This window comes from Lissotriton vulgaris, unplaced genomic scaffold (assembly GCF_964263255.1).
Source record: "Lissotriton vulgaris unplaced genomic scaffold, aLisVul1.2 SCAFFOLD_442, whole genome shotgun sequence".
Taxonomy (NCBI): Eukaryota; Metazoa; Chordata; class Amphibia; order Caudata; family Salamandridae; genus Lissotriton; species Lissotriton vulgaris.
In genome coordinates this window covers 438,798-466,129 of record NW_028255431.1, presented here as the reverse complement: position 1 = coordinate 466,129, position 27,332 = coordinate 438,798, and the positions used below count along the sequence as shown (strand labels likewise).

General features: G+C 47.5%; 1 protein-coding gene across 2 annotated transcripts in view; it reads left to right on the top strand.

The window, feature by feature from the left end:
* The window catches only part of LOC147659125 (plexin-A1-like), a 589,684-nt gene that overhangs the window by 554,662 nt on the left and 7,690 nt on the right, over positions 1–27,332 (top strand). For both annotated transcript variants that reach the window (XM_086951953.1, XM_086951952.1), the window contains 5 exons: positions 869–965; positions 9,734–9,924; positions 14,023–14,192; positions 20,332–20,544; positions 22,061–22,211. In XM_086951953.1, the coding sequence (XP_086808079.1) occupies positions 869–965; positions 9,734–9,924; positions 14,023–14,192; positions 20,332–20,544; positions 22,061–22,211 (822 nt within the window). The remainder of the gene's footprint in view (positions 1–868; positions 966–9,733; positions 9,925–14,022; positions 14,193–20,331; positions 20,545–22,060; positions 22,212–27,332) is intronic.

The following is a 27,332-nucleotide window of genomic DNA, read 5'->3' as shown; positions in this document are numbered from 1 at the left end:
GAAAACCAACAGCTCGCACAGAGGCCCTTTTTTTTGTGCAAATGTTCGCCAAGAAATTGATTGGAAACAGCACGCAACGAGCTACGTAAGTGCAGTAGTGTTGGTCATAGTTACTGCTATCTCAGTGTCAGCACAGGGGCAGCGATCCGTGTTTGTAGCCTACATAGCTTCTACTGCGCATTCCCTAGTGGCTGAGCTGATGAGCCTGTATGGTTTTGGTTTATTGCTCGTCTTTTTCGGAGTCAATGGTTGTTGGTCAAAGCCTAGAGGATGCCTGACCTAGGAACAGGGATGTTACACATGCATTGTACAGGTTTATTTTTTTACTTATTTTTTAGTTCAATTTAGCGCTATCCTAGACCCGAGGGTTTCGGAGCGCTTTACAGGTTGTGAGAGTAAGTTTACAAGAGGTCAGTTTTGATGGGTATAGAAGGATCTGTGCAGCCTTTAAGGCGTGAGGGCCACATTTGCTCCAGGTTCTTCTATGAAATGCTAACTCTGCCCTCTCAGTAGTTGCGGTAAACAGTTGCACAGAGAACTCGAGCCAAAGCATGTCGGGTGCAGGAAGCTCACCCAGTCCTGTGTGCATCTTTATATGATGGGGTTTCTGATTCTGCATTTAAAATGGGTCAAATCAAAGCTACAAGCACCAGAATGTTTAGAGTGGCCCCAGAATTGGATAAACTACTTGCACCTAACGTAGTACAACTTGAGAGGGCTGCATTGTGATGAAGGGACTCGTCTCCATGGTTACTGTAGGGACCAGGGCTGCACCTGAGGCATCATGAGGGGACCAGGGATAGCTTCTTGTATGGTGGCGTACCGCTCTCTCTGTTGTGTTTCTCACACTGTGCTCCTTTGTTTTCAGGTTGCGGATGGGTCTTCCGTAGCACTGGTACCCAAACAGAACTCGGCATATAATATCTCCAACTCCTCCACCTTTACCAAATCCCTCAGCAGATACGGTGAGTGAAGGCCCCTCGGCCACAGTATTGTCACGGTTCTTGCTCGCTTGCACTATGGGAAAGAGTCCGCACTTTGTGGGCGTTTGGCCGGAGGTAATATAAAACTGATTGATAAGAACAGTAGCTCTGGTGAAACAAGCGTTGTTATTCAATAACTCAATATCAGTCGAGTACAAATTTGTGGCCCGAGACATGGGCGTGCTGGGCAAAGGACCAGGGCGCCTAATTTCAAAAGGGCAGGCTGCCTTACCTACAAAACTTTTTATTCATTTATTTTGTTCCTGAGAAAAAAAGTTTTTGGGGGGAGGGGTGAATGAGGAAGGGCACCAAATGTGGGCGGCACAGGGCATTTTCTTAGTAAAGGCCGGCTCCTTTGCACATGCTCAGTGGGTGATGAGTTCGGTGGGCTGGGACCTTGCAGAATATTCTGAAATGACCCTTTCTCTCTGGTTCTGACCCGATAAGAGAGGGAGGTCAAGGGGTTGTGTGTACGGGAGAAATCAGTCCAGGTGGCACACACACGAGTTGCTCATTAGATGCTGTGGGGTTTGTGGGCGGTCGCATAGTCGATCAAGAGGAAAGGTAAGCACCGCCGCTCAGCTTGCAGTAATTAAATAGGTGATGTGAAACGTTCTGCATAGTAGAAAAAAGTTGACTGCAGTAGCCGAAATGTGACTGTACTGAAATCTTTACAGTCACCAGGGCATGCCACAGTCCATTGCTCTTCGCTTAGTGGCTCCATGCAATGTGCATTCAAGTTGTCTTGAGTCGTGAGGTTTGATGGGTTATTGCTGTAAGCAGGACCCTGTGAGTTGATTTCAGTCTGCCTTCCCTTGTTAAGGCTGGTACTCTCAGTGTGGGCACTGCAGGACTAACTTGTCGCATCAGTAAACATTGCCTCTATAAAACTGATTGATAAGAACAGTAACTTTGGTGGAACAAGCGTTCAATAACTCAATATCAGTAGAGTACAAATTTGTGGCCTGAGGTAGATTTCCTGCCTGCACCGAGCCTTGGATGCATGTGGTGCACTCTCAGTAGAGGCGGTGTGGTAGCACCAGGCCAGGCAGCACACCTCTCTGCTCTTAGTGTTGACATACTGAGGCAGGGCCCTGGTTTGCTTTTGGTAGAGACCGGTCAGTTTGGCTGCTGTTTGCTCTAAGAAGATTCAATGCAGTGGGCTCAGACCTTGCAGCATTCTTTCTACTCCAAGTAGAGGCAGTGCCCTTGTTTGGTCCCCCCCCCCAACGGGTGTGTGCTTGGCGGTGGGCACAGGATCCCCCCCCCCATTGTGTGCTCAGAAACACAGAGGCAGCCACTGACACCCCAGTTTGTGTCTCAGCACAGCAGTGAGGGCAGTCCCCCCAACTCTGCAAAGACAGGACCCCAACCGTCTGCTCTCTAGGGGGTGAGGGCTGTCCTTGCTTGGTCTATTAGTGGAAGCAGCCCCGCTGCCGCAACTGATGTTGGGAGTGCACTGGGCTCTGCTTTCGGGCCGTGGCAGCTCCCTGGGCTCTGCTTTCGGGCCGTGGCAGCTCCCTGGGCTCTGCTTTCGGGCCGTGGCAGCTCCCTGGGCTCTGCTTTCGGGCCGTGGCAGCGCCCTGGGCTCTGCTTTCGGGCCGTGGCAGCGCCCTGGGCTCTGCTTTCGGGCCGTGGCAGCGCCCTGGGCTCTGCTTTCGGGCCGTGGCAGCGCCCTGGGCTCTGCTTTCAGGCCGTGGCAGCGCCCTGGGCTCTGCTTTCGGGCTGTGGCAGCGCCCTGGGCTCTGCTTTCGGGCCGTGGCAGCGCCCTGGGCTCTGCTCTCGGGCCGTGGCAGCGCCCTGGTCTCTGCTCTCGGGCCGTGCCAGCGCCCTGGACTCTGCTCTCTGGCCGAGGCAGCACTCCGGGCTCTGCTCTCTGGCCGAGGCAGCACTCCGGGCTCTGCTCTCAGGCCGTGGCAGCGCCCCGGGCTCTGCTCTCGGGCCATGGCAGCACCCCAGGCTCTGCTCTCGGGCCGTGGCAGCACCCCAGGCTCTGCTCTCGGGTCGTGGCAGTGCCCTGGGCTGTGCTCTCGGGCCGCTCTGCTCTCGGGCCATGGCAGCGCCCTGGGCTCTGCTCTCGGGCCGAGGCAGCGCTTCGGGCTCTTCTCTTGGGCCATGGAAGCGCACCGGGCTCTGCTCTTGGGCTTTGGCAGCGCACCGGGCTCTGCTCTTGGGCCGTGGCAGCGCCTTGGTCTCTGCTCAGGGGCCATGGCAGCACCCTGGGCTCTGCTCTTGGGCCGTGGCAGCGCCTTGGTCTCTGCTCAGGGGCCATGGCAGCACCCTGGGCTCTGCTCTTGGGCTTTGGCAGCGCCCCGGGCTCTGCTCGTGGCAGCGCCCAGGGCTCTGCTTTCGGGCTGTGGCAGCGCCCTGGGCTCTGCTTTCGGGCCGTGGCAGCGCCCTGGGCTCTGCTTTCGGGCCGTGGCAGCGCCCTGGGCTCTGCTTTCGGGCCGTGGCAGCGCCCTGGGCTCTGCTTTCGGGCCGTGGCAGCGCCCTGGGCTCTGCTTTCGGGCCGTGGCAGCGCCCTGGGCTCTGCTTTCAGGCCGTGGCAGCGCCCTGGGCTCTGCTTTCGGGCTGTGGCAGCGCCCTGGGCTCTGCTCTCGGGCCGTGGCAGCGCCCTGGTCTCTGCTCTCGGGCCGTGCCAGCGCCCTGGACTCTGCTCTCTGGCCGAGGCAGCACTCCGGGCTCTGCTCTCTGGCCGAGGCAGCACTCCGGGCTCTGCTCTCAGGCCGTGGCAGCGCCCCGGGCTCTGCTCTCGGGCCATGGCAGCACCCCAGGCTCTGCTCTCGGGCCATGGCAGTACCCCAGGCTCTGCTCTCGGGTCGTGGCAGTGCCCTGGGCTGTGCTCTCGGGCCGCTCTGCTCTCGGGCCATGGCAGCGCCCTGGGCTCTGCTCTCGGGCCGAGGCAGCGCACCGGGCTCTGCTCTTGGGCTTTGGCAGCGCACCGGGCTCTGCTCTTGGGCCGTGGCAGCGCCTTGGTCTCTGCTCAGGGGCCATGGCAGCACCCTGGGCTCTGCTCTTGGGCCGTGGCAGCGCCTTGGTCTCTGCTCAGGGGCCATGGCAGCACCCTGGGCTCTGCTCTTGGGCTTTGGCAGCGCCCCGGGCTCTGCTCGTGGCAGCGCCCAGGGCTCTGCTTCCGACTGTGGCAGCGTCCCGGGCTCTGCTCTCGGGCAATGGCAGCGCCCCAGGCTCTGCTCTCGGACCGAGGCAGCGCCATTCGCTCTGATCATGGGCCGTGGCAGCGCCCCAACCTCTGCTCTTGGCCCGTGGCAGCGCCCAGGCGCTGCTCTCGGCAGCGCCCTCATCTTCCCTCTGCAGCGCAGCGCCACTGTCTTCGCTCTCAGCAGAGGCAGCGCTCGCCCACCCTCCTAGTGCTGGCAGTGCAGTGCTTGACATGCCCTCCGTGTTCAGAAGTTGCTTGACAGTTGTTTGCTTTCATTCAAAGGACAGTGTTGAGGTCAAATACATTTTCTATTCAGTGTCTCTAATTAAACCAGAGGAATTCATTTCAAATCAAGGGAAATTTATGGTGATGCTGAAATTCATTATGTGAATCATAATTGGCTTGAAAATGTCATGACTGCGGCAGGCCAGCATCCCGGGGCCCGAGTCCGCGTGCCTGGTGGTCTTTAAATAGCGCCGTGCATGGCGGGAAGGATGCTCAGCTGGAGGCCGGCTCGGCTCTTTCCTTCTGCATTGGTCCCAGACAGCATGGCGTGACTGCCACATTGGATATGGGCACTTTTAATGGAAGCATCAACATCCAGTGAAAAAGATGCTTGTTCTCTTACCCAATTTTGCATCATCGACAATAACCAATAGTAGGGGTTCCCGGTCTTTCTTTGGTTGGGTTCTGAAACCTGTTGAGACGTCATTCGCTCGATGGTCTCTTCAACGTGGCAGCCATTTTGCTATTATGAACAGCACTAACTGGACTTTCCCACAGCATCTTTTGATCATGGTTTGTGTGAGTAATGGAGTTCCTTGGGCACAGGTCACAGGAAGGCCCACCACAGAACGACCCCTGCCCCCTGGGAGGCTGAGCAGACAGGGACCCATCTTGAGTACAGGCGCCAAAGCTGTAAAAATAAAAAAGCTGGGAACATTGGGGCTCTCCTCGACTTTGCCTTATGTGCACCTTGTAAGTACGTACAACGTAAACATGGTGGCCAGAGGGTGAGACTTGTTGGGCCTTGTAGTTTAACTTAGGCTCTTTTCGCCTCTGACCTACGTACGCCTTGTAGGTACGTACAACGTAAACACAGTGGCCAGAGGGTGAGACGTGTTTGGCCTTATAGCTTAATCTACTCCAGAGATGCCCCACCCCTCCCCGACCAGCAGTCTTTACTCCCCCCACCCCCGTTTATTGCCTCTGCTTTCAAAACACACTGGCCTAATATCCTCTACAAGTGACTGCACCTCAAAAATCTGTGATGACTATAGAGGGGTCAGGCAGCACTGTGCTTCGGTCTGATGAATTATCCCCCAGAATATAACCCTGCTGTTGACGCGAAATGAAATTCAAGCCGTAAATTTAAGATTCTCTGTCGGGAGCCTTCAGGGTGGCCATGCCCTGTAGTCGTCAATAATGTAGTTCCTGAATCCATTATTACAGCTGGGAATTGTTGCCTCATGGTGTGCTGCTCAATGAACATTAATGAGTAGGAACAAAGTGTAAAAGGTGTGCTGCCAGATTAAAGCTTCAGTTCACAAGCTTACCTGTGGACATGTCAAAATAGCCCTTGTCGCGACCTGATGCATCGTTTACACTGGTCAAAATAGACCAGATATAGACTAACATATTCTAGAAAGCTCAACACCTGGCGCTGAAAAACTAGTAGTACCACCTTAGATTCAGGAAAGAACTGAGAGCTACTACGTTCAGTCAACCATCGGTCTACAAGACGTGGATCGGGCACGCCTCTTTTCCCAATATGACCCCTGGTTCTAGGCTTGGGCCATTACCCGGCATCTAGTACAACCCCATCGAGGTGACCCAGCACTGCTCCTGCTCACCTTCTACCTCTGGCTCATGCAGGCCCCAGCCCCTCTACGCGCACTGACAAGGACAGTCACACGTGACGTCCAGCCTTCAACAGCATGGCAAGTGGCCGCAAGGTGTCATGGTGGCGTGCCCCCAATTCAAGAAATGTACTTTGGAGCAGATACCTGGTGTAGTGGACGAGGAAGGAACTTCAGGCAGGTGGCTTTGTTGAATAAGCAGGTCTTGGTACTGTCATGCTGGGCCTGTATTTGCTTATGGCCTATTCTTTGTTGGAAACATGTCTTGGGTGGGGGGGACGTGTACTGGGTGCAAGTGGAGGTAAAGGAAACTAGTACTATCTCGGGGTTCTTCCAGCTGCTTTCTTTTCTGAACTTGGCTTTCAAACGTCTGTAAGCTGTGCCTCTACTCTAGGCTCTGAAGATTTCTTATTGGATCCCTTTACAGAAAAAATGCATCATGCAGCATAATAGAGGATTTAAGAGAGGAGAAGTGTAGCTCAATGGTTAGAGCGGCAGACCCTGATGCAGAGGTCTAGCCCGGGACCAGGGTTCAATTCCCCGCCCCGGGGGGTCTTGGGCCAAAAAATTCCATGGACCTGATAATTCTCGCCTCAATACCTATTCCAATCATGGAGTCCCACTCTGCAGCTCTGGGCAATAGCTTGCTTAATCTCCACAACGGCCCCAACAACGCTAAGGATGCCTGGCCTCCACCTTGGGGGTGCCCAGGAGTGGACGCCTGACAGGGAAAGCCAGGATGGGTTCCACAGCGGTATTCGTACAAGCGCCTTGAGACCCTTGCGGGTGAGTAGTGCGCTATACAAGTATCAATTTTACAATTTACATTTACAAGAGAAGCCGCCCGCTGCCGTGTTTCCTTCATAAATGGCTGCTCCACCTACAATTATTTCCATTCAAGAAAATGGTTGGATTCTGGAATAAAAATAGTTTTAGTATGCTTTTGTTTACTTTTCTGTTTTGATTTTCTGAGATATTACTGGAAATTTGCCGCTTTGTCCAACTCTACAAAGATGTTGGTGCCAAGTTCGAGTTTCTTTTTCCAAATGTCCTTTTCCATGCATCAGCTTTTACTTTGCTTCGTAGATGTCCCCAGGAGGTCTTCTTCATACCCTCCCTGGATGGCTTTACTCTTCCCCGCTTTCGTATCGTTGTCTGGCGGTTCCTGGCTACTCGCTTTCGTATCGTTGCCTGGCGGTTCCTGGCTACTCGCTTTCGTATCGTTGCCTGGCGGTTCCTGGCTACTCTCTTTCGGATCGTTGCCTGGCGGTTCCTGGCTACTCTCTTTCGGATCGTTGCCTGGCGGTTCCTGGCTACTCTCTTTCGGATCGTTGCCTGGCGGTTCCTGGCTACTCTCTTTCGGATCGTTGCCTGGCGGTTCCTGGCTACTCGCTTTCGGATCGTTGCCTGGCGGTTCCTGGCTACTCGCGCTCATTAATCAGTAGAGTCTACTGAAGGATCAGTGCTGTGGAAAGGCTGGGGTCTGGAAAAGAGCCCCGTTCACCTGGGAACGCTCTTGTAAAGGAGATGTGGGCAGCTTCTTCCAAATGGTTCAGGCTGGTAGTAGCGCGCTTGTCCGGAGGCATGGGCACATGCACCCTTTGGCAGAGGGTAGGGACACGGGTGTTGTCTTTGATTTGGAGACTTTCACAATTTTCTTGTTCATCTTGTGCCTCTTTGGCCAGAGAAACATATGTCACACTGGTTGTGTCTCTTTAATATGTGCACTGAATGTGGCTAGGCTCTCGCATATACTAAAAAAATGTAATAATGCTAAATTCAGATGTGAGCCCCTCCTTCTCCCAAGCAGTATTCAGTCCAGACCCATGAGTAATGAAGTAACATCAGCCAAAATAAACTTAACTAAACTGGTTCCCCATGGGGCAGGGTGATGAAACAGTGGTACTTAAATTTGCTATTGGAGAACTGTTACTGTGCCCAGTCCATAATTATGTGTACGGTCCAGGTGATGGGTCTTTCTGAGGGTCAGTCAACATTTGAAAATAGTCTCTCCATGAGCCAGTCACTTGCTTAAGGAGACACTCGGGACTGACCCTCCCCTGCAGTCCACCTGAATGAGGTGTGCTGAAGAGGTGGTGTTCATTAAACAGCCCCTTTGATACTCACCAAAGCACAAACACACACAACTTGCTGTAGAGGGCAGACCAAACAGAGAGCCACAACAAAGAAATATGCACGCCACACATAGACTCATAACAGCAAAACCATATATACTCCATGCACAGACAATACGAAAACCGCAATCCATACATAGACTGTGAATCCGTACACAGACCCACAACGAGAGCTGGATGATGAAGTCATGTTTGAAGCTCAATGACGATAAAACAGAGCTCATGCTCCTGGGCCCGGCAGCCCCTTCCACCCTGGAGCTGCTGTGGCCTTTGAGCATGGGTACAGCTCCCACTCCCAGAGATAACATCAAAAGTCTGAGGTATGGTTAGATAAATCATTGACCTTCAACACACAGGCTACCAAGGTGGCGGCAACCTGCTTTGGCCTCCTTAGGGTGATAAGAAAGATTCTTCCACTCCTTCCTTTTGAGACCAGGCAGATAGTCATACAGGGCCTTATTCAATCCTGCCTTGATTTCAATAATGCCTTGTACCTTGGGGTGCCAGAGTATAGTTTGCAAAAACTTCAACGAACCCAAAACTGTGCAGCTCGAGCATTGCTCGGAATTTCACGAAGAACCCCAATAAAGCCTGGGTTAAGAGCTTTGCACTGGCTCCCCATTAGGAAGAGAGTTAAGTTTAAATCCTTGTGTATCGCTCGCCAGGCCTTTTGGAAATCGGGTCCAGAAATTAGCTACCCCCTGATCTCGCTCTATCTACCCGACAAAACTCTCCGCTCATCATCTGCATCCCTGGCCAAGGTTCCCAGAATTCAGAGAGCTAGAGCAGGAGGCCGTTCCTTCTCTTATAACGCCTCTAAGTTGTGGAATACTCTCCCCCTGCATCTGAGAACTAATCCTAATCTGTTGAGCTTTCGTAAACAGCTCAAGACCTTTCTTTTTGATTAATTTAGATTCCTGTTTCTTTCCTTTTTAAGGCATTTTTTTTGTCTTAGCGCCTGGACGCCTCAGGGCAGCTGTAGCGCTTTATAAAACCCCTTTTCATTTCATTTCAACAGTAAACCCATGCTCACACCGTACCCACTCACAACAATGAGCCCATACACTATCCATAAACACTCGGATTACATACCACAGGTGACTGTCGTTTATCACTTGCCATTTAAATGGACATATGACCAACAAGAACCAGACCCACACCTCAAAGAGTTTAACCCTTTTATCTGTTTCTGTAAATTGATTGTATCACACTGGCTGCACAGTACATGCATGCATGAGATCGGGGACCTGAATATCGAAGGAATTGTGTTGCATGGTGTTAATTTGTGTACCGTGCACTTGCAGGATCTTTCTTTTCAAATGTCCATGAGCTTTTAGCAGGAGGCACCTGATGGAGGGAGAGAAAAGTGTGGGTTAAGCTCTGCGGGGTCTCATAAATTGCTGGTGATGAAAGAAGTGAGGTTTTTGGGCTTTTCCTAAAATGAGTCTAGAGGGGCAATGTTAACCCCAGTAAAGTACCCCTGCTAAGCTGGGGCAAATGGACAACCTAGCTATCAAACTACCTTCTTGTGGTGATGACCCTCCCCCTTCATCCTTTTTCTGATGCCTGCCCTCTCTTGTTTTGCCCCCCCTGTAGAGAGCATGCTCCGAACCGCCAGCAGCCCAGACAGTCTCCGGTCGCGGACGCCGATGATCACGCCGGACCTGGAGAGCGGTACCAAACTCTGGCACCTGGTGAAGAACCATGATCACCTGGACCAGCGGGAAGGAGACCGAGGCAGCAAGATGGTGTCGGAAATTTATCTGACGCGTCTGCTGGCCACCAAGGTAAGAGAAAGGGAAGTTGATGGAAGAGAGGTGGAAGGCAGAAGCTCTCAAAGCCGTCCACCTTCCTTAGCGTACCCCGTGTGCTGCTCGATTGGCTTTGAAAGGTGGATCCAAGCAACTCACTCTAGAACCAAGCTGCCAACGTGTTCTGAAACTCATCTTTTGCTCTGGTGAATAGTGCAGCAGTCCTAAAGGCCCTGCACTTCATGGCAGCCCTTATTTTTGTAAAATGTGTTGCCAAGTTCCAGTAGGGCAGTTGCTGTGTGGTATCAAAGTTGTGGTCTTGTGCACTTGAATCTTAGGCAGAGTTCTTGGTGGCACTGCATTGGCAGAATTACTTCTAGAGAGAATCTTTAACCCCTGCTCTTACAAAAAAACAGAAGTGAGACTCACTGGTTGTTCTAATGTCACTAGTGTATCTAAGCAAATATTACCAGAAAAAAATCCATTATCCTCTTGATGAAAAATCTAATTCACCACCTCTTAAAATGACGGGCATTGTCAATGATAGTGAAAAACTGACGCGGGCTGACGTGTCAGATAGGTTCAGGCAGACATAAAGGCCTCTCTGGCATCGCCTGCTTCATAGCAGCAAGCGTTGGTTGCAGATGCTGGGAGGTCATGTACAGTCGCCAGGCAATGCGGCACATGCCTTCTTTCAACTTCGAGCAAAGGACATAGAAAAGGTACCACTGCTCAGAAACGGAAAAGCCTTTTACGACCTTGTGGTGGATACAAGGCCTTCCTCTTTTGCTGCTGTGCTGATCAAGTGGGTTGTCTCTCTCTCCTTACTTTGCTCTGAAGCTCATATGCGCAAGAGCTGGCCTGACACTACTGGCCAGATGGTGCCAGAAGGCCAGCTTGTAATGCATCTCCCTTCATCGCATCACTCCTTGGGGTTTAACCAATTGGATTCCCTGGGTATCCAATTATTTATCTATGTAGATAGGTTGTCGCCGGTTAATGCCTTGTGGTGTAGTGTTCTTTAAAGTGGTGAGTTTTCAACTCTTACCTTATTTGCAGCAGCCTTAGGGAGGTCCTGATACGGGAATGGTCTAGGTCCTGGGCGCATTGATGTAAATGCCCAGCTGTCTTGTTGTTTTCTCTTCCACACTGCTTAGTCTTCAGTCTGATGGTGCGCACGGGGACCACACAACACGGTGTAATACCTGTGTGCATTGAATGTGCTCTTTCTCACCTCCCTCAAACTATGTGTCTTTATAGCAAGTGTACAATGCTTGTAATAAAGTAATAGATTGCAGTTTCCATTTTATCCAAGCCCCATGTTGATCTAAGCTTGATTTCATCTAGTGAAGATTATGCTAACATAGTGTGTCTTGAGTTGTACATATTTGTCCAATGTCCAACTTTTCGGGGTTTTAGAAGATAGGGGTGTGTGTGTGTGTGTGCGCCTTTGTGTGCCTTTGTGTGTGTGTGCGCCTTTGTGTGTGTGTGCGCCTTTGTGTGTGTGAGAACATGAGAATCCTGCACTGCCACAGGCGTTCAATTTGCACTTGTCACAAACACCACATTTGCCCTTTTAATTCAGGTGTTTAGAAGTAGCAGGCAAAATTGAGAATAAAAGTGGATAAGCCTCATGACATTTATTGATGTCGTCTGTTTCCCAATAGCTTTAGCCACTGACATTTAGCATGGAGTCAGTCGAGGTGTAACTCTGGCCAGGCTGCCCCTTCCTCAACCTCCCATAGCTATATATGGATGGCTGCATTACCAGTTGCATACACTGGGGGTGCCACATCTTTTAGCTGCTTATTGTGGCAGACCCTTACGGAAGCCCAGCCCCACCCCCGCTGTCTTCAGTGCTTGTTAATCTAAATAAGCAATTTTGGACAAAAATCTGCTTGCCCGCCGTGAGAGCAGCGTGAGGCTGTTCTTGCCCAAGTCCTGTTGACAAAGCAAAAAATGTATCCCAGCTTTACGGTTAATGCAGTAAATGATTTCCCTAGCGCTGGCGGCTCCTGCTGTGATTGACGTAGTAATTTAGCAGCAGCCCACCGTCAGCGCTAGTAGACCCGGAGAGGCCATGCAATCGATGGGCTACGACCCAAATTAACGGCTGTTGTTCTGTAATGGCCGCCTTCAGTCGAGGTACGCGTCTGTCCGGCAGGAAGAAGCCGGGTTCTTGTTGCACAGATATGAAAACACGCATCAATTATGGAACCTATAAACATGGGTAGAAGTTATGCATATAATATAGCTTTGTTCCGTATAGTGCACCAAGAAGGCTACTGCGATGTATGTGCATAGGGTAAGCGGCGTCTCCTGCTAGGTTTATTAGAGGCGGGAGAAAATCCGCCATTTGCCGTAATAGGTTTCATTTTCATTGTTCAACGTCAGTAGTTATGCATTTTGATTGAGGGCGTATTTTTATACGTTTATGTGCTTATTCCATAATTTCTTTAAACCAATCTAGAAAAAAACGTGAGTATTTCGACTTACTGCCTGCAATTGCGACGTTTTACTGCAGTTTTACAGCAGTTGGAGCATGACAGGTGAAGCTGTGATTGGTCTAGGGTGAAGGTTATATTCCTATTACCGAGATGGCAACAGTTGTTAAAGCAATTGTTCCTGTGGATTGAGGGGGTACATTTGTCCTTTTTCGTTTTTGAAGGTTTCATTATTGTGCACTTTTGAAATTATTTTCTTTGTGTTACTGTGACTCATGACTCTTTAGAGCATTTATGAAAATCCATTTACAGCATAATTAAGCTTTTAGGAAATCTGGCAGGTGTGTTTTTCAATGTTTTTGCCATTAAAAACACTCAGTCAGTATAGAGTAGTTAATGAGATAGCGCCTTGAGTCAGTACCGCTATGATGAGGTTGGAGTGTGAGCTGCAAGCTGGATTCCCGAATTCCATTGATGGAAATTAATATATTCACTGAAAAAAAAACTAAGGTTAAAGGGACTTAAGATGAAAATGTCAGTTAAAACATGCTGTTTTAAACCAGCAAAACCACTAAAATTGACCAGTTATAGTTTGTTTAGGGGAAAGCACTGTAACTCGCGCCCCCACTATGCACAGTGTTGTCATCAATGAAGTAACTTCAGATGTTGCAGCGAGGTGATCAGTGATGTCATAGGTAGGGTAATTAGCAATGCATGGCGAGGACGCAAATAATAGTTACTTTAGGGCACAAGTTATATATAGTTCTTTGAGATCAGTATAACTGGTGAATTCACATTTTTTTGGTTTTGTTTAAAACTGCATGTTTTAACGTACATTTTAACCAAATATATCATCCCTTTAAATTTTTTTATGTGCATTTCTAAGGTTTAAAAAAAAAATTCAAATAGGACACAATTGCTAACCATTACGTCCCTTTAGCATTTGGTTTTTATAATGGATTTCTAAGTTTTTTTTTAAAAAAATGTAAAAAAGGATGATATAGTTACAATTCCTAACTATATAGTGTCACTTTAACCTATGATACATTTTTTCAGTGAATTTCAAGTTTTTTTAACATAAAGTAATGTTTTATTACCAAAAGCCAACCCTCCTGCCATGCGCGGCAGGTGTTAGTCAAAATATAACCCTTTGCAGCAGGCTCGACAGTAGCGCCTCAAGTACATTTCCATAAAATAATTGCCAGAGATGAAAGCAGTTATCGTCCTGTTTGTTGTTTACAGCAAGAGGCATTGTATCAAAAGGATTGTGCATAAAAAGGCTGCTTTCTGTAATTGCCTCTTGCTTGCTGAAATGTTCATACTGAATACATTTCCATGGCTACTGGGCCTCTCAAGTCAAAGAACATAAAAGTTTTGGGATTAGAAGTGGATCCATCTCTGATGAATCCCCGTCTTGAACCAGTAGTGCTTGCTTGTATGAAACTTTTTCATTGGATGAGTGTTATCAGCACAGTCTCTGCAGGAGGTGATGTTGAGTTGTAAAGTTAGAACAGCCAAAGCGGCCATCTTGAATGTACAGACTCTGTATCGCCTCTTTCTACCATCTTACTTTTCTGTTACTCAGTTAAACCCACTCGAAATGAGTAAGATAAAGACAGGCGAAAAATGTTTGATGCGGGTTACTGATCCTGGTCCATTAGCTCATTTTGTTTTCCCTCTCTCTTTTCAGGGTACCTTACAAAAGTTTGTAGATGACTTATTTGAAACGATATTCAGCACTGCACACCGTGGTAGCGCCTTGCCGCTTGCCATCAAGTATATGTTCGACTTCCTTGATGAACAAGCAGACAAACATTCAATCACGGACTACGATGTTCGGCACACATGGAAAAGTAACTGGTAAGTGGGTCTAAATGGACTTTCTCCAGAAAGGGATCTTCAGTTAATCTCTCTAACATTCATAATAATCCAACAGATTTACTGTCGGTGTGGATTTTGCTTTTGTTATAGCCCATCCATTTCATTCTTGGTCAATTTCTTTTGTTTGGATCCACATGCTGCTGGCCCACTATCAAGTCTTACAAACACCAGGTGTTTAGGTCTCGCGACCTATCGATGCGCGCAAGCGCATCGAGCGTAGCGAGAATTCATGTGGCGAAAACATCTTCAAACCAAAGGGCTTTCAGCCCCGCGGTTTTCATGCAGTGCCCGTGTACATGCACGCGCATCGCATGCAAGCCCAGCCCAGTCCTCCCCTCATTCACGCCCACCCACCAGGCTCTCCCGCCCCCATCAGGCTTCTCTCCCAATCCGCCTGCCTCCCGCCTGCCTCCCCTCGCGCATTCACGCCTCCCACCAGGCTTTCCCGCCCCCATCCGGCGTTCACGCCTCCCACCAGGCTTTCCCGCCCCCATCCGGCTTCCCTCGTAATCTGCCTGCCTCCCCTCGCTCGCATTCCCGCACCAGGCTCTCCCGAAACATTATTCATTTACTGCTCTCTCCATACTTGCATGTGCACAGACTTTGGTATGTTTAATCATCGACATGGACCTTCACATATGCGTTCAGGGCCGTGACTCACATTTCGCCTTCCTTCGTGCCCAGCCCCCCTCCCAGCGCTGCCTTGTTGGTTGATTGATCTCTATCGACCTCGCAGTTTGGTGCCTAATGAATCTGCAGTCCTGTGCTGCCTACCTTCATAAACATTGAGAAACATTTCCCTGCAAATTACTTCATTTACCGCTCTCTCCATACTTGTATCTTACTCCATCCTCTTTGATTTATATTAAACTTTCTCTATTCCTTCACAACCACCCCTCCCCCACCCCAGATCGCGTCTCACGGCCGCCCGGCCGTGTCATCGCTTTCACTTCGCTTTCACTTTTACTCCCGCGTCTCTTTAAACACAGCTTGCACTTTGCTTTCTAGTTTAAAAGCTTGACAGTGTGTGTGCCTTTTTCTTCAACTAATAAAACTATTTGTGCTAACTGTACTTCTAGCCTTTCTCCAAAATGTCTCTTTTTCTCTCTGCCATCAAAACAGCAGCGTGCAAGTTTCCCGGCACCAGCACCGAAAGGGTGCAGTGCATTCTCTTGCTAGAAAATGGGGGCAGATCCTTCTTATCCGTGCTTCTCTCTTTGTCAGCCTCCATTCGCTGGTGATGACGCCTTACAAGTTACAAAATGTCTTCTTTGTGACTCAGCTTTCCAGAATCCCCTCCAACTTTGAGCTCGCTATGCACATTCTGGGCTTCAATTAGATGTTTTACATTGTTGCAGAATTTTTTAAATCGAAACATCAATTATCTTTCACTACCCGAAAAGATAACGCTCTTTTGCTACCTCTGTGTGCTATTGCTTGTAACATACGTGTGGGATTATTTCACACTTTAGTTCCTCTTCACCTTTAATTGTTTTAAGTATGGTGCCGCTTTTACTTTAATTTCTTTCCCGAATGCACACAGATTTCCCCTGTATCTTTAAAGACGTGAGTGATGCAGTTTAACATATAGCATGTTCTAGCACCTTTATTTGTATATGAATGGCACCACATTCACTTTAAGCGCGCCTTTAATTGTTTTTGTATTGCCCCGCTTTTATTTTCATTTCTTTCCCGAACGCACTCAGAAGCCTGTTCTTCCCCCATCCCTCAATCACCCCGTCCCGCTGTTCACGGTTGAGAGATCTCTGTCCTGTCTGACCCTCATTTACCCCACCCCATCTCCACTCTTAACCATTTTCCTTGCTACTGTCTCCTGAGCGCCCCTCGCTTGTTTTTATTGGAGCTGTTGTAATTGTGAGGTTTATGGCGGGGTATTCTGGACGCCTGAAAGTGTGCAGAACAAAGGAAGGAATTCCATGGCTTGCAAGAGTGTGAAACATCACATGTTTTCACCAGTTGGAAACGAAACAAGAACAGGATACTTTAGTGCTTTAAGCTGCGTCATAAAGATTGTAATCTGTTGCCTGGCAGCATCTGTGAGATGCAAATCAACTAACAGCAGGAAGCTAAGCTCCGGGAAAAAAATAGAAGTCACTGCTGAAGTAAGGGGTAAAATCACAACTCCCTCTTCGCATACGTTTAAATGCACGGAAAATGCTATTACTTTGTAGTCGTCAAGATAAATAAAAATGTCATCTTTGCCTATATTTTACAAAGAGAACGGACCCAGGAAACTCTGTCAAAAGCCGTAAAATACATCACCAAGAAAAGATGTAAATTAAAACATTAGCTTTACATGAAATACTGTTGGCCAGGCCCCTTGCCCCTATGCGTCTTAGTGTCACTGCGCCTGCTGCACCACTAATGCATACATGTAAATCGTCAGTGTGAACTATGCCCATGCTGTTAATAGGATCTCTGCTAATATTACAAGGAACAATGTAATAACAGTCCCAGCAACACTAACAATACATATTAAGTCCAGTAAGCTCAGCTGTCAAACAGCAAGTATTAAATCGTAATTAAAGCACTAGTCCGGGCCATTACTGCAGTTTCTGTGTTAAATATTAAGGGACACCACCACATCACTCAGGGACACCATCACACCACTCAGCAACACCACCACACCACTCAGGGACACCATCACAGCCCTCAGGGACACCACCACAGTCCTCAGGGACACCAACACGGCACTCAGGGACACCACCACAGCCCTTAGGGACACCAACACAGCACTCAGGGACACCACCACATCACTGATGTACACCACAAAATCCATCAGGGACACCACCACATCACTCAGGGACACCACCACATCACTCAGGGACACCACCACATCACTCAGGGACACCACCACATCACTCAGAGACACCACCACATCACTCAGGGACACCACCACACCACTCAGGGACACCACCACATCACTCACGGACACCACCACATCACTCACGGACACCACCACATCACTCTGGGACACCACCACATCACTCTGGGACACCACCACATCACTCTGGGACTCCACCACATCACTCTAATACACCACCACATCACTCAGCACCATAACAGCATCACTCAGCACCACAACAGCACTGTCCTTGCTGGCTAACAACAAGCATTCCCATAGCCAATAGGACTCGCATTAGGAAAGTGTAAGCTATTGGCTTTGTAAATAACAATGCTATTAATTTATATATTTTCAATGCCAACACATATTAAAAAAATTATTGTCATTTACAATACCAATAGCTCACACTTTCCTAATGCGAGACCTATTGGCAACGCCAGTGCTTGTTTTGGAGTTTTCTTTCAAGGCACATACAGTCAGTGTGTCCTGTGTGACTTTATCGAAGATGTCCATGCCAGAGAAATACGTTATACATTTGTTATACTGTCCAGTGCAGTGTCTTGTCCGCTCTTCCTTTTACTCTGGCCTCACAAGCTTCTAGGAAGCTAGTAGCATACATTGTCCACCCAAGGGAGGTAGGTTTCCTAGGAATGAACCTCCTCATAAAATATTTGTGCTTTAGACGCCTTTCTTCATGCATTGTTCAGGGAAAGTTGTTCATGTTGATGAGCGTAAAATAAGCAGAATCATCTCCGCACGGATGCAGGGCATCACCTGAGCTTGGAAAACTCCTTCGCTTTCTCCAGGTGTCCTCCTGGGAAAACATTGAATTTTATCTGCAGCAGCAAAGGTGCAGAAGCGAAGGCTGGTTCATGAGTGGTTGACATGGACATTTGAGTGTCTGCATGTTTGTGCAGATAGTGTGAGTTGAGGTGAGAATGGGACCGAAGAGGTTGTTCTGTAAGTGCTGATGTCTAATTGTTTGTGGACAGTTGGATAGCACGGGACACACTTATGTCTTAAGATGATGATGAAATAAAAGTTGGGCACTTCGCATGTTGCGTAGCTTAGGGACAGGGATTGGTTAGGTAACAAAGCGTAGGTATTGAATTATTGGTGCAATTACATTTGGTCGGTGGCATGTGTGGTTGATGTGGGTGTATACAGTAGTGACTCTTGCTATGGTGTGTGTTGTAGTGAACGCATATGGGGCGCCGGGTGGCGTAACCCACAGGCAGACGTCTGGGTGGGTAGGAGGTTGGTGAGAAAAGAGGTCATGAATACTGGTTGGGTGCTTAGGGAATGTAAGTTAGCAGATATGCACGGATTTTGAAATAAGCAATTGCTCTGGGTGGGAGTGTATTGTATGTGTCGCTGAATTTGACTTTAAATTGTGCAGTCGATGTAGAATAGCGCATGCGCTTTTGATGTGGGAGAGTGGCGGGCCTTGGGTGGCTGACATTTGATTGACATGCTTTGTATACCATTTCTGTTATACATTGGTAATTTGCATGTACTGTCGGTTCAGCCCCAGGGGTTTAATCACTCAGTGATTGAAAGGGAAGGAAATTCAAGTGGTTTGCTGCTGCCAGAACAAAATCCCACTCTACTCCTGCCTTCTCCCACCTTTTTGGTCCACAATGAAATACCAGCGATCCCTGCCCTCGCTATATGTTCTTCAGCCTGCAGTGGTTGTGTCTTTGAGACCTTGCTCTGTATTGACGTTCTACTGTGCTGTCCAGATGTTTATGCATAGCCCAGCAACTCGAAGCCTGGTATATCATCGTGTCCAGCACACCTCCCTTCCAGCAGGAACCAGCACACTCTTGAGTGGCCAAAGAGACACCACTCCAGTCTTATAAAAGGAACAGTCACTGGAGCGAGGGGCGGTGCGTCGGAAGCCGCTCCAGGGTTTCAATGATGCTCCTTCTTTGATAATGATAAATTGCAAATCTCTCAGGGGGTTCATCCCTTTTTGTGGAATTAATGCCTTCCATGTTCAGAATAAAATATGATGGTGTTTGCTTGCGTTGTAACGTCTGCGATGGCGGAGCTTTAAGCGACACAAGGTTTCTTGTTGCCGACAACCAAACGCAGCCATTGAATCTGCCAACTGTTTGTACCTCACAAACAGTTGGCTGATTCAATGGCTGCGTTTGGTTGTCGGCAACAAAAAAACCTTGCGGCGCACCTCGCGCATCAGCAGTTCAGATACCGCCACAAGGCAACCAATGAAAAGAAAGGACCAGCCTGGTCAGGGGTAGTAGGCCATACATAAATGCAATTACTATACCATTTTCACATTCACTGCCTGCACTGGATGCATTCCTGGAGTTATCACTGCACTCCTGTCTGTCCCAATCTTTCTGAATGCCTCACTATTTTTGTCTCCCATCTTTTCAGGGATGTGTTTTTCCCTGAATTCAATGCTTTTTCTGTACATAAAACGATTGCAGTGCTCCCCCCTCCATGTCGGTATGTCAACCCCGGCCCCCTCAACCCCAATGTCGGAGTGTTAGAAATATTTAGTTATTGTTGTAGAAATGGGGGAATCTTAAAAAAAAATGTATTCAAATGTTCTAGAGGGGGTTTGGAGAGAGATGCTGTGTGGTCTCGTGCCAGCTTTCTTGCCACAGAGAATTTTCTGAACTACTTTAAAGATTAAAGTCCTCTTGTCCTCAGATCTGTTTTGTAATGGTGGTGTTATAGCTTCATGAATTCATTCTGATTTACTGCTTAGGTTTGCACCCATTCATTTAGTGCTTGAAATAATGTGGCTTGTGCAGGACGAGTTGCATTGTATAAGGAACCAGCAGAAAGCACAATTCTACTTATCGCAGCATACCTTCGTGGAGTAAGTCTTCCCGGCTTGACCTGCTGCCTTTCGAGAACGGTGACTACGCAGGGAGGACCGTGGTCAGCCGACCTGAAGTGCAGTACTATGCACATCTGTACAACTCCAGCGGTAAACAGTACCTCCTAGGAATGCTGCTCAGGAGCTGCTGAATGCTCATGACCCAAAGAGAAGACTTAACATCAACAGGGACATGGAATCATTTGGGTTCGGTCGCTGTATTCTGATGCTGTACAAGAGCTGGCTGCTATGATGAAACCTTAAAACTTACCTAACAAATGCGTATCCCATTTTAGATAGTGCGTTTGCTGCTGTTTGTGCGCAATTGCGCGTCTGTGGTGTATTGCTGCCCGCCATATCCGAATACATCTGACTGTTTTTTATGCTTTCTCTTCCAGTCTACCTCTTCGTTTCTGGGTAAACGTGATTAAAAACCCTCAGTTTGTTTTCGACATTCACAAGAACAGTATTACGGACGCTTGCCTGTCGGTGGTGGCGCAGACGTTCATGGACTCCTGCTCGACGTCGGAGCACAAGCTGGGCAAGGACTCCCCCTCCAACAAACTACTGTATGCGAAGGACATCCCGAACTACAAGAGCTGGGTGGAACGGTGAGTCGGGTGAGGCCAGTCCTGGGCAGGGATGGCCGACATGGGGCCCGTGGTGATGAGCCAACACCATATCAGGTTCCCTGCTCTCTCTGTCAATAAGTTCCACCTGGAGACATTGTATGGGAATGATCTCATGTGGAGACCTGAAAAGTTGACTGGGATGCTGCCTTCTTGGCTATTGGTGGCAAACCTTTGGTGAAAACTGATGTGACAACAGCAGCCTACTTGGCTTCTCGAGTGAATGTCGAAACATATTAATCTGAATTAAAAAAAATAACATAGTCTCTAGTAGGAAGTGAACATCCGTTCAAAACCTGTCCAGCAGAATGAGTGTGGTGCATGTGCTTAATTTTATCTCGGGTGGTTGGCAACAGCACCCATTTTTGGGGACTTGTTTCTCATTATTAGACTTTGACCCGAGAGCAAGACAGAAAAAGACTCGGAAGTTTGGGAGGAGAGAAGTATAGGACAATTGTGACCAATAGAGGAAGCTGATATGAAAAAGAATTTGCAAGAGAGATATAAAAAGACAAGACTAGGGAGGTGGAACAAAGAGGCATGAGGTGGAATCAATACTAGGCAGCCTTGGAATTCCGCAGTTGCAGCTTCAGATAATGCCCTCCTAAGAAATACTTTTGGCCCTTGCAAATTGTTTTTAAAATCAAGAAAGCACTTTGGGTTAGAACTAGCAAGGAAGGGCTTGTCGGATTTGGGAGAGGAAACCAAATAGTGTAGATATTCCAATATTTTGTGTTGGCCACTTTCTTTAAAATCATCAGTTATTAAAGAAGCAGTTTGTCCCTACAAGGATTGAGGTGATTTTGGGACATTTTATAGCCTGGAAAAAGCACTCTGTTTGATCATTCTAGATTTAGATGATGCCTTAAGAAATCCTGTACATAATTCTCATTGAAAGCAAGTCATTTTATTTCAGGATGGTCCAGTGTTCATACTAGCAGCGTAGAGGAAGTTCGCTTGTGGGTGGATTTGAGATTTTTGAGACACCAGCAGACTTTAGAGTCTGCTGGGAGACTTTAGAACTTTGTTCCCTTAGAGTGTTCATGTGAACTTGGGTGTCTGGCACCCCATTTTGTTACTTGGAGCACCTTGAAAGACCATGAAAAATCAAGAAAGCGTATATATGTTGAAGATGACCGGGTCAGACTGAGGTAAGTTAACATTATGCCTTCATTTCATTTCACATCTTATGTGATAAAGGCAAAGCACACTCCAAACTGCACTCGCGTTTGGAGTGCTTTAAGTTAAACAGTTGATTGTACACATTACCTACAAGATCACATGCCAGATGTAAAAGTTTACAGGGATCTGAGGGTCGATGTTCGAAAAATATGCTAGCGATGCTATCCCTGAATCATCTACCCAATATGGTAGGCTGCCACAGGAGGAAAGTAGGCTCGTTTGCTTTGATGAGGCTGGTTACTCCACATTTGTTTGCTTGGCAGTTCCTAGGTCCTCAAAAGATGTTACTAACAGTTGATGTTTCTTCTCTCTACAGATATTATGCAGATATCGCAAAAATGCCTGTGATCAGTGACCAGGATATGAGCGCGTACCTGGCCGAGCAGTCACGGTTACACCTGAGCCAGTTCAACAGCATGAGCGCACTGCATGAAATCTACTCGTACATCACAAAGTACAGAGACGAGGTATGTGCGCCCCCTTGCCTGTGTACTGTGGAATATTTGAGGTTGGGCTTATCTTTCTTTCGATTGGTTTATGATGCATTGATTTGTCTACCACTCCTCTAGCGCCACCCGCTGTTCGGTTATCACAGTACATGGTGGCCTTGGCTGCAGGTGGGCTTTTGCAGACCGTGGTCTGTTGACCTTTGATGCATGAGGCAGACATGGGTCTCAGTAGCCCTGGGGGTGGTGCCACCATGGCTTTTCCATTTGCTTTTGAGGCAATGGCAGCTTCATCGCTTCTACAAATCGATGACGACTCTTGGCCTGAAGTAGTGGGAAAGGGAATCTGTGAAATGTCACACATTCTGGGTCTTCCTGGTGTAGTGGGAAGGCCTTTGCTTTCTTGAGCATCATTGGGTCACTATTCGAACATCTCAAAGTACTTTGATAGGGCAGTGTTGCATCCCTTGTGGCGGCAAGGGAGGACAGGCTATGTTTAAGGGCCTCCTGCCTCCATATCAATATTAGTCACTACTAGCAGCTGTTTCTCCTCTTTTGATATTCGGTACCCTATGTAATGCCGTTACATAGGTCCATGAAAGCCTGTGTCAGGAACAGAAAGGAAACCAATAAATAGAACTTTTATATCTACTTGCTGTAGTTTACTTTCCTATGCTTCCCCTTCACTCAGCAGAAAATAGGAAGCCGGGGCTGCCTAAGTAAAGGTCAAAGGGTCAACCTTGTGGTGTCACTGCTGCCATCAGTGACATTTAGGTGAATTGACATCCATGCACCACGCTTTCTATTATTCTTTCCTCCTTGGTTGTCCTTATCCATTGTTTCCCCTCATTTTCTATTCCACTCCTTCCTATCACCACGTTTCTCGCTCACGTCCCCTTCCTTGATTTTTTTTTAAACCTCTTTCTACATTAGTTGCCTTTTTTCTCTTGTCCTTCCACTGCATATTTCTCCCATCTTTCCACAATTAGCTTCCAGTTTGCCTCTTTGAGTCTTTTCCTGTCTGACGCTTGTTCTGTTTTATTCTGTTATCAACACCTGTTGCCTCCTTTTATGTAATTTATTCACTTGACATTCTCCCACACCATATTTTTTCTATCATCCATCTTTCCAACACTTTTATCTCAACACCTTTTTACCTTTTCCACAAAGATCCTCTCTGCCGTCTGGCACACTGCCTCGGACACCTCCTTGATGCCCCACCCTCTCTCTCCCCTCTTTCAAACACGCCTATGTCATGCCCATGCCCTGCCCCTCCACTCCCACCTTCCATACTACTCAACATCCACTCTTCACCTGTCTCCGCTCTTCACTCCCATCTTTGTGCTGTATCACCTTCTCACTCTTCCTTCCCTTCGTAACATGCCCCTCCTCTTTACTAACCCGCCCTGTGTTCCTAACTCCTCCCCTTTTCCCGCCACTTTATGCGCAGAGCCCGTTTCCCCTCTTCACAACTTTTCGTGGATCTTTTTTCTCCTCTCTAATGGGATTAACGAATTGCAGCTGTGCTTTTGTCCTCTCCTAATCATTAAACGCAGTAACAAAGGAAGAGATTGCTACCTCGCTGGCGAGGAGCGAGGGCGAACAATCCTGCCCGTTGTTCAGAAGAAATAATATGTTGTCATTGGCTGTGAATGAAAATCATAATTTATTTTTGCTTTGAGTGCCTGAGTCCCTGTAATGGCGGGTTCTCGCACCTTCCTTCCCGACAGGCGTTTATCTCCTTTATGTTCTTGGTAGACCTCCTGGGCTAGCGTAACTTTTCAACGCGACGCCAGATAAAAAGATCGTTAATAAGAACACAGGAGAACAGGTTGCGGATTCCGAAGTACCAGGCTTCTTTGACAGGAAACTCACCTGCTTACAAGAGGAAATTTCCCAACGGCTTGTTGCTCACCGCCTGATTATCTGATGGAGGATGAATGCCGCTTGGGAGACTACAAGAGTTTTTTTGTCTGCGTTTGTGAAGCATTTGTATTAAGACCGCGTAGTCAAGGCCCGCGTACCAAATACCATGCAGTGGTATGTTCAACGTGCTATCAAAGTTATCTTGTGATTTTCAACGTGCTATCAAAGTCATGTTGTGACTTGCGACTAGCATTTGAGTCCTCTTTCTTGGATAAAGAGGAGAACAGGCATAATAATAATAATAATCCACATTTGTAAAGCACGAACAATCACCCGTAAGTGCCTCTAGGCGCTGGGGGCCGTCGGGAAGATTTTGCAAGCTATTGCACAGTCACATGGTGCTGGGCTAACCTTCCGCCGGAGCCGGGGATTGAACAGTGATCCCCAGATTCCAGCGTCAGTCGCCCTGGCCGCTGCGCCACACCATAACTCCCCCCCCCCCCCCCCCCCCTCCTCCCATTGCTCCCACCCCCTCCCCACTATTTCTCTGATCTGACACAGACCCAAGAAGAGTTAGAAATTAGTGGCGGGTCTGGAATAGCTCATTCTAGACCGAGTCTTTTAGCCAATTGGAAGCGGTTACCTTGAGTTCACTTTTTACATTCTACATATTTCCATTGGTAGTAGCAAAAGTGCTGTTGGCTAAAAGCCAGGCTTAGACGCCCTGGCACTTGTCACATATATCTTCAGGGCGCCACGTTGCTCCTGAGATCTCCAGACATATTCAGTCATTGGGTGAATGCGGGCACTGCTTTCATTTTAGGTAATTTTTTTAATGGCTTACCAATACTTTATTGTCGATTTACTTTTCCAAGATAATCGTGCTGCTTCTAAACGTGTCTGCCATCTTGGAATGGTAAAACAATGAGAAAGTATGTCAAAAACATTAAAAGATGGCTACCTGCGGGTGTACAAGCGTTTTCAAAGCAACACCTTAGCCATTCTTGTTGGTTTTTCAGATTTGCAGTAGGAAGCACGATTGGTTTAATTATAGCACTTAAACCTTTTTTGCAGCATTTGTTGGACAAGTTACACGCGGGCAGTTTGGCACAATTATTAGTATTTTGTAAGTAGTGTGCATTGTTAATAGCCAATTCCTTTTTGTCTCTCTTTTGAGGCTGTGGTCCTAACTTTATGAAATTTCATGGTAAAAAAAGTAAATTTGAATGTGTTTCCATTCCCCATACTTTTCTTAATGTACTGTATGTCTGTAAAGGAAAAAGTGCTTCAAATTGGGTATTAGAAGTGTTTCTTAAATGCAGCACTCATGTGAAAGGTACACCTTTAAGCTGTGTGTTAAGTAGACCCCTTTGAGGTGAATGAGGGTACATTGTATATAACAGACTTCTGAAGGAAACAGGGGCGTGTCAACCTCCGCCCCTCGTCTCCCCCACCCCCTCCAAGCCACATTACACTCCCCATTCCAATATGGCGCTGGAGTTGTTTAGCATTCTCCAGCCATGCACAGAGCGGTATGCAGATTAGCGCCATTACTAAGAAAAGTGACTTTGAGCCTCCCGTGATTAGACGCCGCTACTAATAATAAACACTGATCAGCCCTCGCCACCCCGGTGAGATGCCGCGCTGCAGTCGCCATTCCCCGCTGTGCACTCGTATTTATTGCAGGATTGGGGCCATGTCTTGGGCATTGCGCCCTCTAGCTTTTGTTCAGAACCCATTAATTTGCCTGCTTCTCATTTCCAATACACACACAGATCACACAGACCTGACCTCACTCTTGGCATCGGAGCAGGCCTGGTACTAGACGCGGTGACGTGTTTCTCTCCCCAGGGCGCGTGGGAGTTCTAACACATTATATTTCAGCTGTAAAGCTTAATGTCTCCATTCTCTCCCAGCGCTTTGAGACCCTCACGGGTGAGTAGCGCGCTTTATAAAACCTTGATTGATTGATTGATTGATTGATTGTAACCCTTTAGCTAGTCTAGGCCTATCCTGGAAAGAATTTCCCTCTACAGCTCTTTGATTATTAAATAATCCCTCCTTGCAGAAATACTGTCCTTCGCAATCCATCTAGGTCTGCAGTATTTCCCTCCTCTTCGTAGCAGACTTTGTTCTTTCCTGGTTCTTGGTCATCAAAAGTCCTCGCTAGCTGCCTATTTACTGCTTGCATGGTTACCGGTCCATTCTGCTGACGTCCGACTGCACTTCACTCGTTCACTATTTTCACTGACCATGTCTCTTTCGACGAAAACCACCTGCTTCCTTTTATCAGTGTCACTCTCTTGTTGAAGACTGACTTTCTTTTGCTGTTTCTTCTGCCACATTACATTTTGGTAAAGATGGACCCCAAGGCAGTTCCTCCAGACTTCACTATTGCCAACCTTTTTGTTCCTCCACTATCCATTTCAATCCAAACATATCCACCACTCAAGTTACTTTGATATTTTCACTATAGTAATTCACCACTTATCCTTCATGGGTTCCGGAGTAGCATGCTACTCGCCGAAAAATCACTTTGACGCCTCGTCAGGGGTAGTAAGCGCTATATAAATGCAATTACAGTACAATATATATTTTGATTGACAAAGGCTTTGTTCATTGGAGATAGAGAAGCACAGCTCTTATTTTTGTCAATTTTGTTGATTTCTGTCTGTTTACCCTTTCAGTATCCTGCTCTCTGTATTCTGTATGTTCACAAGACTGACAAAATTAAAATTACACGAGTGAAATCTCAAAAAAATAATGTATTTTGCATAGCACGAAATTAGGGAATTGTCTCCCATTTTATTTTTCCTGAAATTCAGAAACTTTTCACCCTGGACTAGTTCATGTGGAAAATGTCTTGCGGAAGCGGTATGACTGCTGCCAAGAGAGGTCTTGTGATCAAATCCGCTTCCTTCCTGGTTATAACCCTACCGTGACATTTTCACCGATGATACCAACTAAGTAAATTTTGTATAAAGATGCAAAAACAATTCTCAATTTTCCAATCTTTTTGCTGCGGAGCTCATCCCGCTCCCCACCTTTGGGCAATTTGCTCATATAATGTTAATCAATATTATGGAGTCAATAGTATTAGGAGTTGCTATTGTGACATACAACCTTTTTAATAACTGACTTTCCTCTCATCAGACTGAGAGGGAAACATTTTGGGAAGGTCAGGATGTCTGTCTAAAAATGAGTTCAGGTCTTCATTTTTACTAATACTTTTACCCACTACTATGCAGTATCTCGCTTAACATAAGATAGTTAGTT